The 16,578-nt window shown below is 26.0% G+C and overlaps 1 protein-coding gene across 50 annotated transcripts in view; it reads right to left on the bottom strand.

Annotated features, from left to right (window-relative positions):
* The window catches only part of LOC126895470 (obscurin), an 80,457-nt gene that overhangs the window by 59,097 nt on the left and 4,782 nt on the right, over positions 1-16,578 (bottom strand). For 48 of the 50 annotated variants that reach the window (XM_050667338.1, XM_050667360.1, XM_050667372.1 and 45 more), the window contains exons 1-4: positions 5,819-9,997; positions 5,574-5,710; positions 4,934-5,047; positions 1,500-1,649 (exon numbers count right to left, since the gene is read on the bottom strand). In XM_050667338.1, coding sequence (XP_050523295.1) covers positions 1,500-1,649; positions 4,934-5,047; positions 5,574-5,710; positions 5,819-9,868 — 4,451 coding nt within the window. In that variant the 5' untranslated portion in view covers positions 9,869-9,997. Of the gene's footprint in view, positions 1-1,499; positions 1,650-4,933; positions 5,048-5,573; positions 5,711-5,818; positions 9,998-10,748; positions 10,793-14,040; positions 14,094-16,578 lie in introns of those variants that run through there. The other 2 variants (XM_050667388.1, XM_050667346.1) reach the window with 2 other exon arrangements.

Raw genomic sequence — 16,578 nt, 5'->3', positions numbered from 1 at the left:
AAAAAAAAAAAAAAAAAATAAACACATCATGGTAAAATTAATACCTTCTCAGCTTCGCATCGAAGCTAAAAGATAATTGTTAAAAATGGTAGATTCTGATGTTTTAAAACATCAGCAATATCCATTTTATTATATTAATTTAAAATGTATGGATCAAAATGAAATTTTATAGGTAATACTCAAGACAATAAAAATTTCTTTTAACATATATTTTTTCGAAAATCCTATTAAAAACATAAATTGTTTAAACATTAAAGTATTAAAGTTTAAAAAAAATATGCTTGTCCATTTTCTTTTATGAGTGTTCTATATTTTATATCCAAACATTTAAAATTTATATCATTTATAAGTTTATAGAAGTATGAAAGTGCAAAGCCCAATAAATAACAAAAAGACGTGAAGCCCCGTCAATTGTCGATTTGTCGCGTTCACACGACTGTACTGTACTTATTATATACGTTTGATTTTGCTTTGGAACAAAACATATCTATTAAAGCCATTTGATTTAAGAACAAATACAGTAATTTTTGAGAATACAATATAAATGATATATATATTTTTTAAATATTAACAACGAAGATGAAATAATGTCCAAATAACTTGGTTATATTTAAAATGCATTGTCTTAACAATATGTACTACTAAAATATTTACTCAGTGATTTTTTCTAATCAAAATCTATGATAATCTTGTAAAACATGGTAGATTGAGAATAAAGTTCTGTAAATTTTTTGTATTGCATTACTTAAATAAAATTTATGTATTCAAATATTGTTTATATTTTAATGAGTGTTTCTTAATTAAGTACTTAATTTTTATCTGTACAAGGAAAATGTAAACATTTTCAATGTTTACGTTATTTTATTTATAATGTGTAGTGTAAATGATTTATATTTTCACAGCAAACGTTTATTAAAGAACACAGTTTGTTTAAGAAAACCAGGACTATTTATAATTAAATTGCAGATCTCGCTCATTTGATCAATACTTTTCTGTTCGTTAATATTGAAATCTTCATTTAGTACTTTAATTACTCTAGTGCAACACTTTCTTTTTTTAATATAGTAATAATTTTAATAAATTTCTTCAATACCAATCGTATGGAAAAATGTAAAAAATATTATTTCAATCTAATATTTTAATACTGTCACTTTTAAGCTAAAAGGTCGTAAGCGACATTTTTTTTTTTTTTTTGAAAATAATTTACGAGTATTTTTGCGTAAGTGCGACAATTCTTTATCGATAGAGTCAATTAACGTAGTTCTATGATTATTTATGAATATAATTATTGTCTGAAGAATATGTCTAAACGACTTTTAGTATAGTCCATTATTTTGGTTCTCCTGTAAAACACACGAAAATGTCGTCTACGATCTTTTTGATTGGAAACATCAATTTATGTTGTTACAATTTTTAATGGAAAAATACCATTTATCACTATTAACGACCTAATTCATCTTCATTTTGCGATTAAAATGAAGATAAATTTTATTTCTTACTCTCTATTGAATTTTGCATCTTTTTTTGATAAGCTTTGTCCATCTACAGGAATAATAGCAGTGGCTCTAATTGGAGTAGGTATTTTTTTAAGTATACTGTTCGGAACATATCCCATTTTTGTAGGCTCGTCAACACTTTGTACTAATGACCTAAAAAAATAATATAATTTTGTATCAAATGAAACTTAATTAGTACCCCTTGAATAAGAAATATTTTTATTACAATAAGACCAAGGATGAATTTATAGGCGACATAGAAAAATATATTGTAAACCAACAATGTAAATTTATAATAAAATATAATATAATATTTACTTAAAGGCAAATGAAAATTTTATGACCATTTTTTTAAAAGAAAATAGTAACTCAGTTTCAGTTTTGAACTTTAATATTAAATCGGTGAAAGCGATTTTATTATTTTATTAATACTTGAGTAGTTAAAAAAAAAAGCTTATAAAAATAATTATTATTATTTATATTTCAATAGATAAAACACATAAAATTATTTCAAAAGTTTTTCAACTTTATGAAAAAAGTAAATGTTTATGTAATATGAACAATTAATCATTTCTTGCACAATGGCGACGATATATTCATCAAATTTGACGTGGTATCAAATGTTCTACATAGTATAAAACATACTGAAGAACAGAATGTGTGAGCAGTAGTCTTTTTATCAATATTGATATTTTGTATACCATTCACTTTTACTGTAAATCTATGTATCTAACAATATATTAATGCAGTTAGATTGGATACAAACAAATGTTTTTCGAAGCAAATATCGATCATACTCAAGAAACAGGACTATGACTTTTTTTAATTATCTTTTGATGGACAAATAATACTACTAATCGAACCTTAAAAATCACGATGTAAGTAAATGTTCTAGAAAAAATGTGATTATATATATTTTTCTCGGGAAGAAATCTCTAGCCAATCCACCCTTGAACTTGTTTCATACTAATATGTTATATAAGAGTCACAAAAAATATATTAATTGTGTACTCACATTTAGTCTAAAGTTGTTATCAAAATAGTGTATGATATTTATTCAATAAAATTGTTAAAAATTTCTAACTATCTAATTAATACAACTTTAATTATATATTATAAAATTAAAGTCATTTTGTTATTTGCAACTAAAACTAAAAGTAACTATAAATGAGTCATTTGTTTTTACATAGTATTAATATTTGTTGAGAAACCAATCTGGCAAATTTCCATAAAAGACAAAACATATCCAAGGGTTTATTTGAGTTATTTTTACTATTTAATATAATATGATACATTCATATTATTAATAACAAATAATTCTAGAATCATAAATAATTTATTTTATATGCATAAAAATAGAATTAAATGTTAGCATTAATATTAATATTAATTCAATAATTATCATTATTACAATATTTCTATTCAATTATATATTTTACAGTTAAATCAATTTGAATAACAATAAAATCCATATTTCTTTTAACCTGATAAAATAACACTAATTTTTTAATGTTATTATATATTTCACTTTCCTATCTTGAAGATAAAATCTGATATGATAATAATTTATATTACTAAATATCTTTATGTTGTTTATTAAAACTTGCATTAAGTTTTAAGAAATTCTAAGAAAACCCTAAGAAATTTTAGGAATATATTACCTATACTGATAAATAAATAAATGATAAGTTTTACATCCTTCTAACTCCTGAACTAAATATGCTACAGAGGGTGGTGGTGATGTTTTTTCACATGTTAAGAAATCAAAGATGGTTCTAGACTAAGTCAATGATGGACGAGACTGGTATTATGACCGACTTGCACCAGAGATCAGACACCACCAATAAGAAAATTGCAAGAATAATATCATTGGCACCCTGGTGATCAAACCCGAAACCCCCTGAGTCAAAACATACGTTTCTACCCAATTGGCCAGGCCAATCAATAATATTTTCTGTACTGATAGCCAAATAAAATAATTGTTTTATATAACATTCTATACAATTAATTTAAGATTTTATAAATGTCTAATCAAAATTATAGAAATATTGCGATAATAGGATTATTAATACTTCATCACAATCTTTTACGCAAAGGTGTGTTTATTTAAGTATCGCAATTCATCATATATGATGACTCGTAATATATAAATTGTATGAATTATAATTACATAAAAGATTGTGGTGTAGAATTAATAATCCTAATATCACAATATTTCTAAAATTTTTATTATAAATTTATAAAGTCTTAAATTAATTGTATAGAATATTATATGGCACAATTATTTTAATTAGTTATCAATATAGAAAATATGTTCCCAACTTTTTTCAGAGCCATAAATTAAAATTTACGTACAAAGTTATTAAAAAAATAAAAATCATTTGATTTCACACTTTGTGAAATCACTTCCATAATATACAACATGTTATCTCAAAAAATATAAGTTATGCGTATTTTTATAAATAAATATTAAAATTTAGCTTGAGTAAATTAAGACCTGATTGTCATTGAATTTTTCTGGCTTGTAGTTAAGAATTTTTTTTTTGTATTTAATTTTAACCAGTTCAAATTTCAACTCTCAAATTCCAACAAGCCAAGTGTATCATTTTAATGAGCTGATATTTATTCAATTTAAAACAAAAAAAATCAATTCTTTCTATTTTTATTGATATTTATTTTTATTAAAAACAGTATTACCAAATAAGAAACATGTATTAAATACATATTCATGCTTAGCAAAATGGAGAACTAAGAAAATAATATTTTTTGGTGCATGTTTACTGTATTTACCAAAATAAAAAGTTATTAAGTATAATTAATGTAACCATTTAAAAAAATACGTTTAGACCAACAGTCTTATTGATGAAAAATGTAGAATACAGTACTAATTTATTAAAAATATCTTTTTATACAACTACATGTAATTTTTTTTAGTAATAGTAAATAATAATATGTTGTTCAATATAGAAAACAATTGTTCTCACAGATAAATTAAAGGCATCCTGTAAAGTTCGTTTGTGACATCGAGTTGTAAATTACTTACTTGATAGAACATTAAATATAAATTTTAATAAAAAATAATGAAATCAAAGTTTTAAAATATTATCTTAAATATATTTTACTGATTTTTAGAATTCTATTAAATGATTAATAAAAAAAGTAATTGTATATATGTAAATTATAACACTAAAAAGCTATTATAAAAATTGCATGTCAAATATTAATTATACTTAATATTTTTATTGTATAAACACAACTACAATATCATAAAAACATATTTAAAATATTTGTTAGAACATAAATTTTATTAAAATCTCTATAGTAATTACATTTATTTGTTTATATAATTAAAATAAAAAATACACTACAAGAGCAGTAAGCATAGGTAACTGATATGCGTTAAAAGCCATAAAAAACACCAGTAAGACTTGTTTTACCCATGTGATTCCAAAGTTTTTTGCTTGAAGGAGTGATTTTTTTTTGGTCTAATAGACATTTTATGTTTGGCTGCTGAATTGTCCAAATGTAAATCCCGTATTACCTCAGTATCCCTAGTAACAGATTATACGTAAAAGAACACTTTTAAGTTCTTATATAGAAAACAACTTTGGCCTTGTAAACGAGCACACTTCAGTAGATAATCATGGTTTGACAGTTATAAAATTGTTGCCAAAAAAAAACGCTAAATATAGGTACATTTTCGGCCTTTAGTTCACTTTAAATAAAAAACTTGAATAATGACGTCTGAGGACGTTGTGTATATGCCAAAAATCATCGCCTCATTATTTTCATCAATGAATCCTTATGGTTTCTATCATTACACGCTCATATGTTATTATTATTATTTGATTTATTAATTTAATACAGCTCATGATCATTATAACATAAATATATAGTTTATTTGTTTTATGATCTATTTTATTACTATCACAAACATTATAAACACAATTAATTATAAAAATAAGAAAATCTAATTTAAAAATAAATTTTGCATAAATTTCTCAATTTCGAAAAATACATAATAGTTTACAATATTATAAATACAATTCATTGACAAGTATGTATGAATAGACTTACATTGATGGGTCATCTTTGGACTGTTTTAATACAACTACTCTGTCTCCAGATTCTAATATTAAATTGTCTTCTTCATCAGCTCCCTCAATAGGCTCTGACTCGTACTCTTGTAGAATTTCAAATTCTTCTCCACCACCCTAAATAAAAATTAATCAAGTATTATTATCACAAATTTTATACTAATTTATTATAAAAATTAAGTTAGTCTGATTTTTATCAATTAAATTTGTTTAATTGAGTATAACCTCTTCTGTTGACAATGCTCTTTCATCAATACTCATAGAACTGTCTCTTGTAAGTGTTCCATCATCTTCTGTTAAAGTTCTTTGTAGAGCACATTTATACATAGAATATCTTCCTGGAGTAAAAGCAGGAAGTTTCAATGCATCCAAAACATTCATTGGTTCAAATCGATGTATTCCTTTTTCATCCAATACTGAATAAGGAACTTCTCCAGTCAAAACTGATCTAGCTGCTTCACGAGGTACTACTGCTTGGAGTCCATTTTTTATTATAAGCAAAATTCCCATTTTTCTGGATTTCACCATAAAATCTTCCATAGCTAAGCTATTCAAAGGACTAAATAGTTCCAAGGGTACATCAAAAGATGTTTCAACTTTTACTTCAGGTGGAAACAATAAAATTGCACTTTCTCTGACTAGCTCACGTAAATTTGGATCTTTTCTAGCTTCATGTGGATCATTTGTCATGCTTGTTAAAGTACACTTGAATTCTGGTCTTCTCTCTGCAAGTTTTCTCATTACTGTTAATCGTCTCAATATATCAATAGTTATTTTGTCTGATGCTAGTATGTCAGAAGATCGACGGTCATCAAGTACATCTATAAGAACTGATACAACTTCTCTTAAACCAAGAGCTTTTGCGAGTGCTACAGCATCAGATAACAAACGATTAAAACATTCACTTTTTTTATTACTTAAAACTTGATTTACACTAATATCACTAGTTTCATTGATTGTATTAACGATTGCCCACTGTAATGCTTCGATGGCTTCTTTTTCAGTTTGAACGTGTTCTAAATTTATTTTTAATTTTACTAGATTTAATAGCTCTACGTTGTTTTTCGTAATATGTTCAAACGCTAAACGAAGTTTAGAATCTTCTATTTCATTAAGTATTTCGTTAAACGCTTCTGATATGTAATTAGGTTCAATTTCTGAATTACTCATAATACCTTTTAATACATTAACTTTGTTTGGATTTTTTAAATCTGTAATAAATCCTTCATCAAATACAATTGTGTATATTTCATTTAATATTGCAGTTGGGCTAGAATTTCCAGAGGACAGAATAGTTTCTAAAATAAGACCTACATTTTCTGTTGATTTATTTTGTGGCAGTTTATTTATAAGTGATTGAAGCAATGGTGATCCATAGTATGACTTTTTAATTTCTAGTTTACATAAACGATTAATTATATGGGCTAATTTTATAGTTGCTTCATTATTAAGCTCTATTTTTTCAGAAATAGCTGTAGCTATATGCATTGACGGTAAAGAGCTTACATCAACAGTTGGTAATTCAACAGGCACATGTCGTCCAATACTCATTCCAGCTAATGACAACTGTTCCAACATTTTTGAATCTAACGCCATTTCTCTACTTTTTGTGAAGTATGAAGATTGAGGAAAACTAGGTTGAAGAACTTTAAGTTCTTCTGGAGGAACTTCAAAACCTTGAACACTAAATTTATAATTACCATCGTCTTCATCATGAAGATCAGGTGCAATAAACTTTAAACCCTCTGTTGTCTCAACTACTTGTCCAGGAACAAAAATGACTCGATCACCAGTTTCTATAACTCTTCCTGGTACAAATCTAGGTCCTTCTACTGTATTTACAACTTGTCCGGGAACAAATCTTGATCCTTCTTCTTCTGTATATATAATTTGACCGGGTATGAATGTAGGCCCTGATTTAGTTTCAACTATTTGACCAGGTACAAACTTTACACCATCTTTTGTTTCCATTGTTTGTCCTGGCACAAATTTTGAACCATTTTCAGTATCAACAATTTGTCCAGGAACAAACTTAGGCCCATTGTGAGTTTCTATAACTTGTCCAGGTACAAATTGCTCTCCTCGATCTGTTACTACTACTTGACCTGGTACAAATTTATCATCGACGATAACTCCAGGAACAAACCTCACACCGTTATTTCTAAATAATTTACCAGGAATTATTTTACCAGCGGGTAAGCCAATTCTCTCACCAGGATAAAATTCAATACCATATGCAGTTTGCACCATATGACCGTAAACCTCATCAGATTTTTCTCCCATGGGATAAAATGAATTATTTGTTAAAATCCCCGACTGAATTTCATCTGAACATACGACTTCTTCAATTGATTTTGCAGCAATAAATTTGATCTGTCCATGTTTTGAAGCAGAAACACGACCCAACACAAACTGTTTATTTCCAGTTTCATCGCTTAAAATATTCCCAGACACAAATTTAGTTCCATGGTCTGTTTCTATGTTGATTCCGGGCATAAATTGCATACTTCCAATGTTATCTAATGATGTAATACCGGGTATAAAAGATGTGAAGCCATTTGCTTCAACTATTCTTCCTGGGACAAAATCTTTACGCTCTTCTTCTTCGATATTTAACCCCGGAACAAATGAAGAACCTACCCGTACTCCTGGAACAAATTCCCACTCTCCATTTTCTTTCAAAATGCTCTGACCTGGAGTAAATTCAATTTTATTACCTTCCCAAAATTGACCAGGTATAAATTCAGGACCTGTATTCGTCATTATAGTTTGACCTGGAATAAATTGTGAGATATCTTCAGTATTAATAACTTGACCAGGAACAAAACTTATATCATGTTGATTTATGATTGTTTGTCCTGGGATGAATTTTTGTTCACCATTAATAGTGACTATTTGTCCGGGTACAAATGATTCACCAGCTCTAGTTATTATATTTTGTCCAACAACAAATTTAGGAGATTGAGAATCCCCAACGACATGTCCAGGTAAAAGTTTTGGTCCTTCAGAAGATTGAATGATTAAGCCATGTACAAACATTTCACCATTTGGTGTACTTAAAACTGTTCCAGGTATAAATTTATTACCTTCTGGTGTTTGTACATATTGTCCAGGAATATATTTTTGTGTACCATCAATATCGAGTTTTAGCGTTTTAATACTTCCTTTTTCTGAATTAATAATATTTTGTGTGCCTAAATGCATATTTTTTATAAATATATCAACTTCATTTAATTGTATTAATTTGTCAATTTCTCCACCAGAAAAAAATTCTTTTAATTCTGTAAAAAACAATGAATCCTTATCTGGTGAAACACGGTACAATTTTGTGAAATTACTTATTAATGGTTTTATTGATGAAATAACTGGATTAATTGGTAAATTTGTAAGAACCGAATTATCAATTAATGGCTGATGAATAACACCTGGAAATGCTGTACTGAGATCTATAATACTAGGTTCAATGGTAATAGGATCAGGCATTATATCACAGTCAAGTTTAATATTTGATGATTTAACTATGTCAATTAACTTTTTAACAGATGGTTTAACAATGTTTTTTATTTCATCAAATTTTAAAGATTTTGTGTTTAAAACAGCGAACTTTGACTTAATAGGTGTTTTTAATTTACCATAGCCAGTAGAAAATGTTAAACGTTTTGATTTTAATTCTTCCTGCTCAAGCTCAGCTTCTCCCTCTTTTTCTTTATCTTCAAATATTTTTCGTCTCCAATCGTCTATAGTAGATTTTAATTTTTTTTTAGGCCTAATCCTAAAGCCTTCACCTTCTAATAAATGCAAATCTGATATATCTACATCTTTAACTTCTATCTCTACTGTATTACCCTTACGTAATTTTAGTAATATTGTGTCACTAGTTTCGGAAAACATTATATCTTTAACGTTCCCATCTCTAACAGCAATTTCTAAATTGTTTGGGAAGATAAGACTGCACCTACGCTTGTCTACCGCGTACACATATCTTTTTTTGCTATCACATTCACATTTTAATACTTCTGAAAGTTCTATGCATCCTTCTATAACCGGAAACACATATCTATATCCGTTTAATACTTCATGATTCGACCCAGATGTTAATATTTTTTTTCTGCCCATCAACACTGGTATATAATGATGTGCAGGTAATCCATAAGATTTACCAGTAATTCTACAAAATCTTTTAGCATCTGCTGGTGATATTGGTGGAAGTAAAGGAAAATAATTTGGTTTCGGCAAACCACGACTTCTACCGGTAATGCGACAGTATGAGGACATCTTAATATCATGATATTATGTAGATTTAAAAAATATCATTACGTATAAGAATGTGTACGCGGAGCGCGTTTGCGTAAGTATGTTTTTTGGTGTGTATAGATACTCGCGTCGGAACAGACTAATGTAAGTATTACTGTAGAAATAATATGTTAGAACACTGCTTGGGAGCTAATTTCCACCTCTGGCACTAGTCCCTGCCCGACGCAACACGAATCGAACCGAAATTCTAAAATTTTAATGGTCCAAACAATATTATCCAATGGTGCTCAAAATTGAAACCTTGCCAAGTTTCTAAGACAGTCGATGACTACAAAAAACATGAGACTCATTCTTTAAATCATTTTATTGTATTCTTCTGTATTTTTTATGAACTCAGCAGTTTTAAGAATGAATTATATTTAGTATTTTAGATGACTATTTTTAATTAAGAGTTAATAAGGTTACAATGATATAAATAGAAATTGAAATGTCCATTATTTTCAAATAAAAATAATATACTCCAATAATAGTTAATTTCAATTTTATACAGATGATAGTAAATTGCTTGTAATTTTAAAATAAAAAATAATCCGTAGTGAAACATATATTCATATAAAATTCTGGCTTAAAGCCTGATCAGTTATTTATAATAATGTACATCAAATTTTCACAAATCAAGAGCCAAGTAGATACTATGTAATGTTTAATAATAATTGTATAATTTTTAACTCTATGAAAAACATATTAAAATTCATATAAGCTAACTTGTAATTTTATTTATATAAATTATTTTATCTTTCTATTTGTTATAACCATGTGATAACGTAAAACTTTACTTTTAATAATAGTCATATTTGTAAATTATTTTCTTAGAATTAATAATATCTATGTGTAAACTTACCGCTCCTTTTTTTGCTAAAATAGAATTTAGCTCCGAAACATAAGCTGAAAATTAATAAATGGCTTATTATAAATCAATTTTGACTACTTAAAAAATTTATTGAAGCTCGGATCAAATTTTGATCCAAAATATTAAAAAAAAAATTTTAATATCTAATTGTTAAGTAATATTTTAACGAAAATTAGGTTTTACATAAAATAATTGTTAATTAAAAATTAATTATATTAAAGATACCATAATTAACTAAAAATCGTATTATTTTTGACTTCTACATTTTACAGTTAAATATTGTAATACAATATGTCCAGGAAAAATTAGATTTTATAATTGAAGAATTTTTTGTTTAAGTTAAAACTAGAATTACCAATAAAAAATTATTTTATGTAAAAATATTTTATGATTAGTAATGGCGCACTAAAGAATATATGTATTCTATTATTTTTAATTCAGTATTCTAGTTAATATTTAGTCTGTATTATCTTATTTTTTTATAAAAAAATTTATATAAATATTTCTTTCGACAGAATTATATTAATTTCGACAAAAAAAAGAATTATTAAAGTTTTAAATGTCTTTTTGGACCTTGGCCCCGTGGGTCAAGGTTAAATACATCTTTGGTTGCATACACTTCCAAATTATATTTTTAAAAGGATTCAATTACAAACAAAATAAACTTGTCGAAAATGAATGGAATTGACTAATATAAATTAACTTTTTTTATAACTTCTAAATTCGATTTTATAAATGTGTCATTGAGTTGCAAAATGATGCATGTGCAAACTTTTTTTTTTGTTATTTTGATTTTTCTTTACGAATTAGCTTATAATTAGATGGAAATATGTAAACTTAAAAAATAAATGTACTCAGTATACATTATTTAGCAACCGGAAAATTAAAATAGTTTTACACTTTAATTTAACTATAAAAGATATAGACTGAAATAATCAATACACAAATCACGTTTTACAATATATTATAATTGTTACACAACTAATTAGATTTATTTTAGTATTTTTAAGAATCATTATTAATTATTATATCAAATTCTAGGTACCTTCTAAAAAAATTTACTAACATAACATTCACTATTAATACTACGTATCACAAAAAAATATAAATATCCTTAAAAAGTAAATTTGTTTTAATATTTAGTCAGTGTTAATAATAAAAAACAAATTTTTTTATGATTTTTGTTTATTTTATTTCACAAATTTTTTTTTTTTTATGATACACAATATGTTATTTTTTTAAATAATAATACTCAAACGTAATATTATAATATACTTCTTACAAAGAATAAATTAATATATTAGTATACATTTAATGAGGATTTTTATTAAAAAAAAATTATTATTATTTTAAATATAATACTATCAATATTAAGGAAATAACACTGCTCTAAAAGGCCCAAAAAATTAAAACAAAAAACGAGAGAGAGGGCAGCAGAAACTTTTATACAAATATATATCTTTGATGCTTGTTTTTGCATCTACAAAGCGTAAAATTGTTGTTAGTATACCTAAAAGTTGTTACGGCAAACATCGTTTTGATTTTTTTTTTAATTATATAGTCAAATTTTATAAATGTACCATAGCGAAAAGTTTTGTAAATGTACTTTATACTCTTTTGCAATTTGAGACACCCTACAATGCATATAGAATATCTAAGACAATAGCGCAATTAGAAATTTTATATGAAGGTCCGATAGGTATTAGAACATAGTGAGAACTACATGAGTAATGGGAAGATTCACCCCTCTATTACCTCCAAAATAATTTTATGTTCATCGGGGGAACCTAGACACGGGGACCTCCTTGGTTGCACCATTAGTCTCAGATCTAACTGATAAAACTTATAACATTAGATCCAATTATTATTTAGCTTAACATTTTTTTTTTAAACTACATTAAAAGCTCTGCATACCGTTGCTATATACCTATTTGTGTATTAAAGCCATAGAGCAATTAACTAATTTGTTTTTTTGTAGGTTTAAGTTTTATAATTTAGTTTAAAGTTTGATTAAAGTTCTTGAGATTTAATAAATGCTTAGATTTGCTATTAACCCATCAAAATTGTTTGCATGAAAAGTAGGAGTAAATTTTAAAACTTCAAATAAATATAAATAAATTTATTATTTTTTCTTATCAGAAACTAATAACACCAGTTTAATAAAATACGATATTAGAAGTGGTTAAAAAAATTATTTTTCAATAAAAACTAATAATATGTCATACAATCATAGATTAGATGTCCAATTAACTGAGTCTCAACGGAACTAGATTTTTTTAATACAAAAATTCGATAAAATGTTCTTATACACAATAATTTATTTGTATACTATAAGTTATGGGTTGGGCCAGCGAGATACCGGGGAAATTCCTGATGAGTCCGTTGGCCGATATAACAGGATTGATAAATAGATAGCTATTTGATAGATAACTGTGTTGTTAGTAGTTGTATTATCAGGGGCTCCGGAACTATTTTTTACATGGGGGGAGCAAAAATTTAATGACTAACACTAGGTCCTCCTGATTGTTACTTAGCTAAAAGGTGAGTTAAGCTATTTTTTGGTGGATTTTAGTGATCATATAAAAAAAATTCGGTAATTTATAAATTTTACTCTTAATAATACATATTTTATTCTGGTTGAATTAATCAGGACCAAAAATATTAAAAAATTTTCTCAATTTTAAATATTAAAAAAAATTCTCAAAATTACACTACTGTAAAAATTGTTTTTTCAACATTTTTTATACATTTTAAAACAGCTATACTTTCTTTAAAATACTGACCTAATTAAATTTTTATTGCGTACGCTAAAGAAAAAAAAATATTGATATGCTTTAAAGAAAATCAAATAGAAAAACTAAATACAGGAAAAATTTAAAAGAGATCACCCACACAGTTTTTTTAAGGCAATTTTTTGATATTGTTTCTCAGGTTAATTTTTTTTGGCAATTCGCTGCTGTATAGTTTCAAATCATATGAAATATAATACTTGCAAAGGTAATTTATAACGTTAAAAATAAAAATTACAGTGAAAATTTTCCAAATTTAATAAATACCCTTAAAATGTTCATTTGAAAAGTTTTATCTTTTTTAGTTCGTTAATAATTGACCTTTGCTATGACAGGATAAAAAAAAATATTATAGGCATCACCTTTAAATATTTAGGATGAATGTCAGATCGTATTCATAAAGGTATTATAACTCCCTTCCCCTATTGCTAATAAAGGAGAGTTTTAGTAGTACAAAAACAACATATTATTATTATTTAATATAAAATACTTACGTTGTTTACGTCTAGGCATATTTTTGTAGAAGTATTTTTGCTATTAAATCCACCTGAAAATTAAATTTTACTTTTAATTAATTCTGTTTATTAAGATGATAAGTGATTTCTTTACGACCATATGAAAATTCAATAATTTTATATATTACATCCCTTTTTCAGTAAAAACGTATGTTGAGAACATTTAATTTCTATAAATATCGTGCATTACAGTATCGCCAATGTCAAATTTTATGTGTATTACGTTGTAAAAAATATTTAACTGGAAAACCAATAATCACTACTACCAAATTTTTGTTAGTTTTCATTGCATGTAATTACAAACATTCATTGGAAAAAGTATGTGTCGCGATACACCACACATCCATTATTCATAAGCTTCGATGCCAATGTGCTCATATGATCTACTTAAAAATTATCCTATTTTAATTTGAATATTATTTAAAAATTTCTAAGGAATGTATGCCTGTATTTGCCAATAGGAAATCAATTTTTGTAAAAAATTGGGTTCGAAAAAAAAATTGCAACTATTAAAAAATAAAAAATAAAAATTTGAAAAGTTTGTCAAATATAAAAAGTTTTTTAAGTTGAATTAACGCGTGCATGACTATTAAAAAAGTACCTTATAATTTCATCTTTTAAAAATTCAAATTATCTAAGCAATTTTCACTGAATAAGTGTGATAGGGCTTCTAACCCCCAGGACGCAAACCAAAACGTATTTAGGGTGGGCTAGAAGGAGCGATTGTTCGAGGCGACACAAGATTTTTACATAGCAATGATTGAATTTTTTTCATTCGGGCATAAAAAATTTTTTTTGTTAACCTTTTTTTCATTCATCAATAATTTGGTAATTGAAGACGTATGGGCGAAAAAAATGACTATCAATAAAAAGTTGTAAGGGGTTACAACACATTAGCACCCAAACGTCAAGTTTCTGAATATATTTCTGACGAAAATGCTATTGAAATCTAATAAAAATTAAATTGCATAAAGCGAGCAGTTGAAAAATTTAGCTATAATCAAATCTCTAAAAGAAAGTACTTAACGTATAATATTAAAAATTGGTAATAATTTTTCTCGATAATTTGAGAATAATTAGCAAGCATCTAATTACTTTGTATTAATATTAATCTTTAAGTAATGTTAATATAAAAATAACTATTTGTTTATTTTCTAGAAACAAATTTGTTATTTTAATCTACGTGTTTTTTATTTTTTATTTCTTTTTAGTTATTCTTCGAATTTTCAAAAATATATCGATATATGATATTGATCAAAAGACATATTGCCATTTTCAATGATTGTTTTTTTTTAGGATATTTATATATATATGCGTTTTTTTTTAAAAAAAACAATAGTTGAAAGTAATGTCTAACTACGCCTCGTATAAATGATTCAGGATCTATTAACATATAATTTGTCATTGTTGATCCAGCAAATGCTGAGCTACCAAAGTGACATACAAAACAAAAATAATCATTATAATACTTCATAGTAAAATTAATATTTTCTCGGCTTCACATAGAATATAAATTTAAAAAAGAAGTTATGGCAGTTTTAAGTAAAAAAACTCAACACAGTGGAGTCGCGGCATAGTGAGGACGTTGCATAGTTGGGTCCAGTATAGATTTAATCTGACAGTGATTAAAATCACTATCATAAGAAACGCTTCGATGCAAATCAGTAGATAGTGTTTAATTCTAAGAAATTGGTGGATAATTACAAAAGCTGCATGATCTGCTAGTTCCTTATTAATACCCTGGTTAAGATAAAGTATGTCGAATGAAGAAGGGATTATTAAAAAATATTATTTCTNGAATGAAGAAGGGATTATTAAAAAATATTATTTCTCATAAAAAAATTGTGTTGATTCATACACTTTTCAATGAGTTATAGCATTATAAAGTTAAAAATGTAACCAACCCAACCCAACATCAACTCCTATTTCCTTAATTATATCCAGATTAGTAATTATTTTAATTATATATTATATAATTTTTATAATTAATTATTTTTAAATTATTATTGATTTTTAATATGTTAAAAGTAATCATTTTGAACCTACTTCTTTTTGTCCTTTACAGTGAAAGTTTTAATAAAAAAAAAATGAATTTATTACCTTAACTTTGAACTCAACTTGCAAGTTTGAAATAGATATTATTAAATAGAAAAAAATGAAATTGGTAGATTATTTCAAAAACAACAATAACACTTATTCCCTTAATTTTACCCCGATTTATAACTATAATATATGAATACATAATAATTACAGTAATTAAATTGAGTATGAAAGTGGTATTCAATAATATAATATTGTAATTTTTACGGAGATATTATAAAAATAAAAAGGAGTTGTATANTTGTAATTTTTACGGATATACTATAAAAATAAAAAGGAGTTGTATATTCATATACTTGTAATGCGTATACAAATTTAAAGGAATTTATGCAATACTTTAATAAAAAAATTTTGTTACTTATGAATAAATACACTAAACAAAAGGAACTTTCATCAGAAAAAAAATATACTTTTCTA

This window comes from Daktulosphaira vitifoliae, unplaced genomic scaffold (genome assembly GCF_025091365.1).
Source record: "Daktulosphaira vitifoliae isolate Bord-2020 unplaced genomic scaffold, ASM2509136v1 Scaffold_1, whole genome shotgun sequence".
In the NCBI taxonomy this organism is placed as follows: Eukaryota; Metazoa; Arthropoda; class Insecta; order Hemiptera; family Phylloxeridae; genus Daktulosphaira; species Daktulosphaira vitifoliae.
The sequence above is the reverse complement of the archived record's forward strand: the minus strand, read 5'-3'. Positions and strand labels throughout refer to the sequence as shown.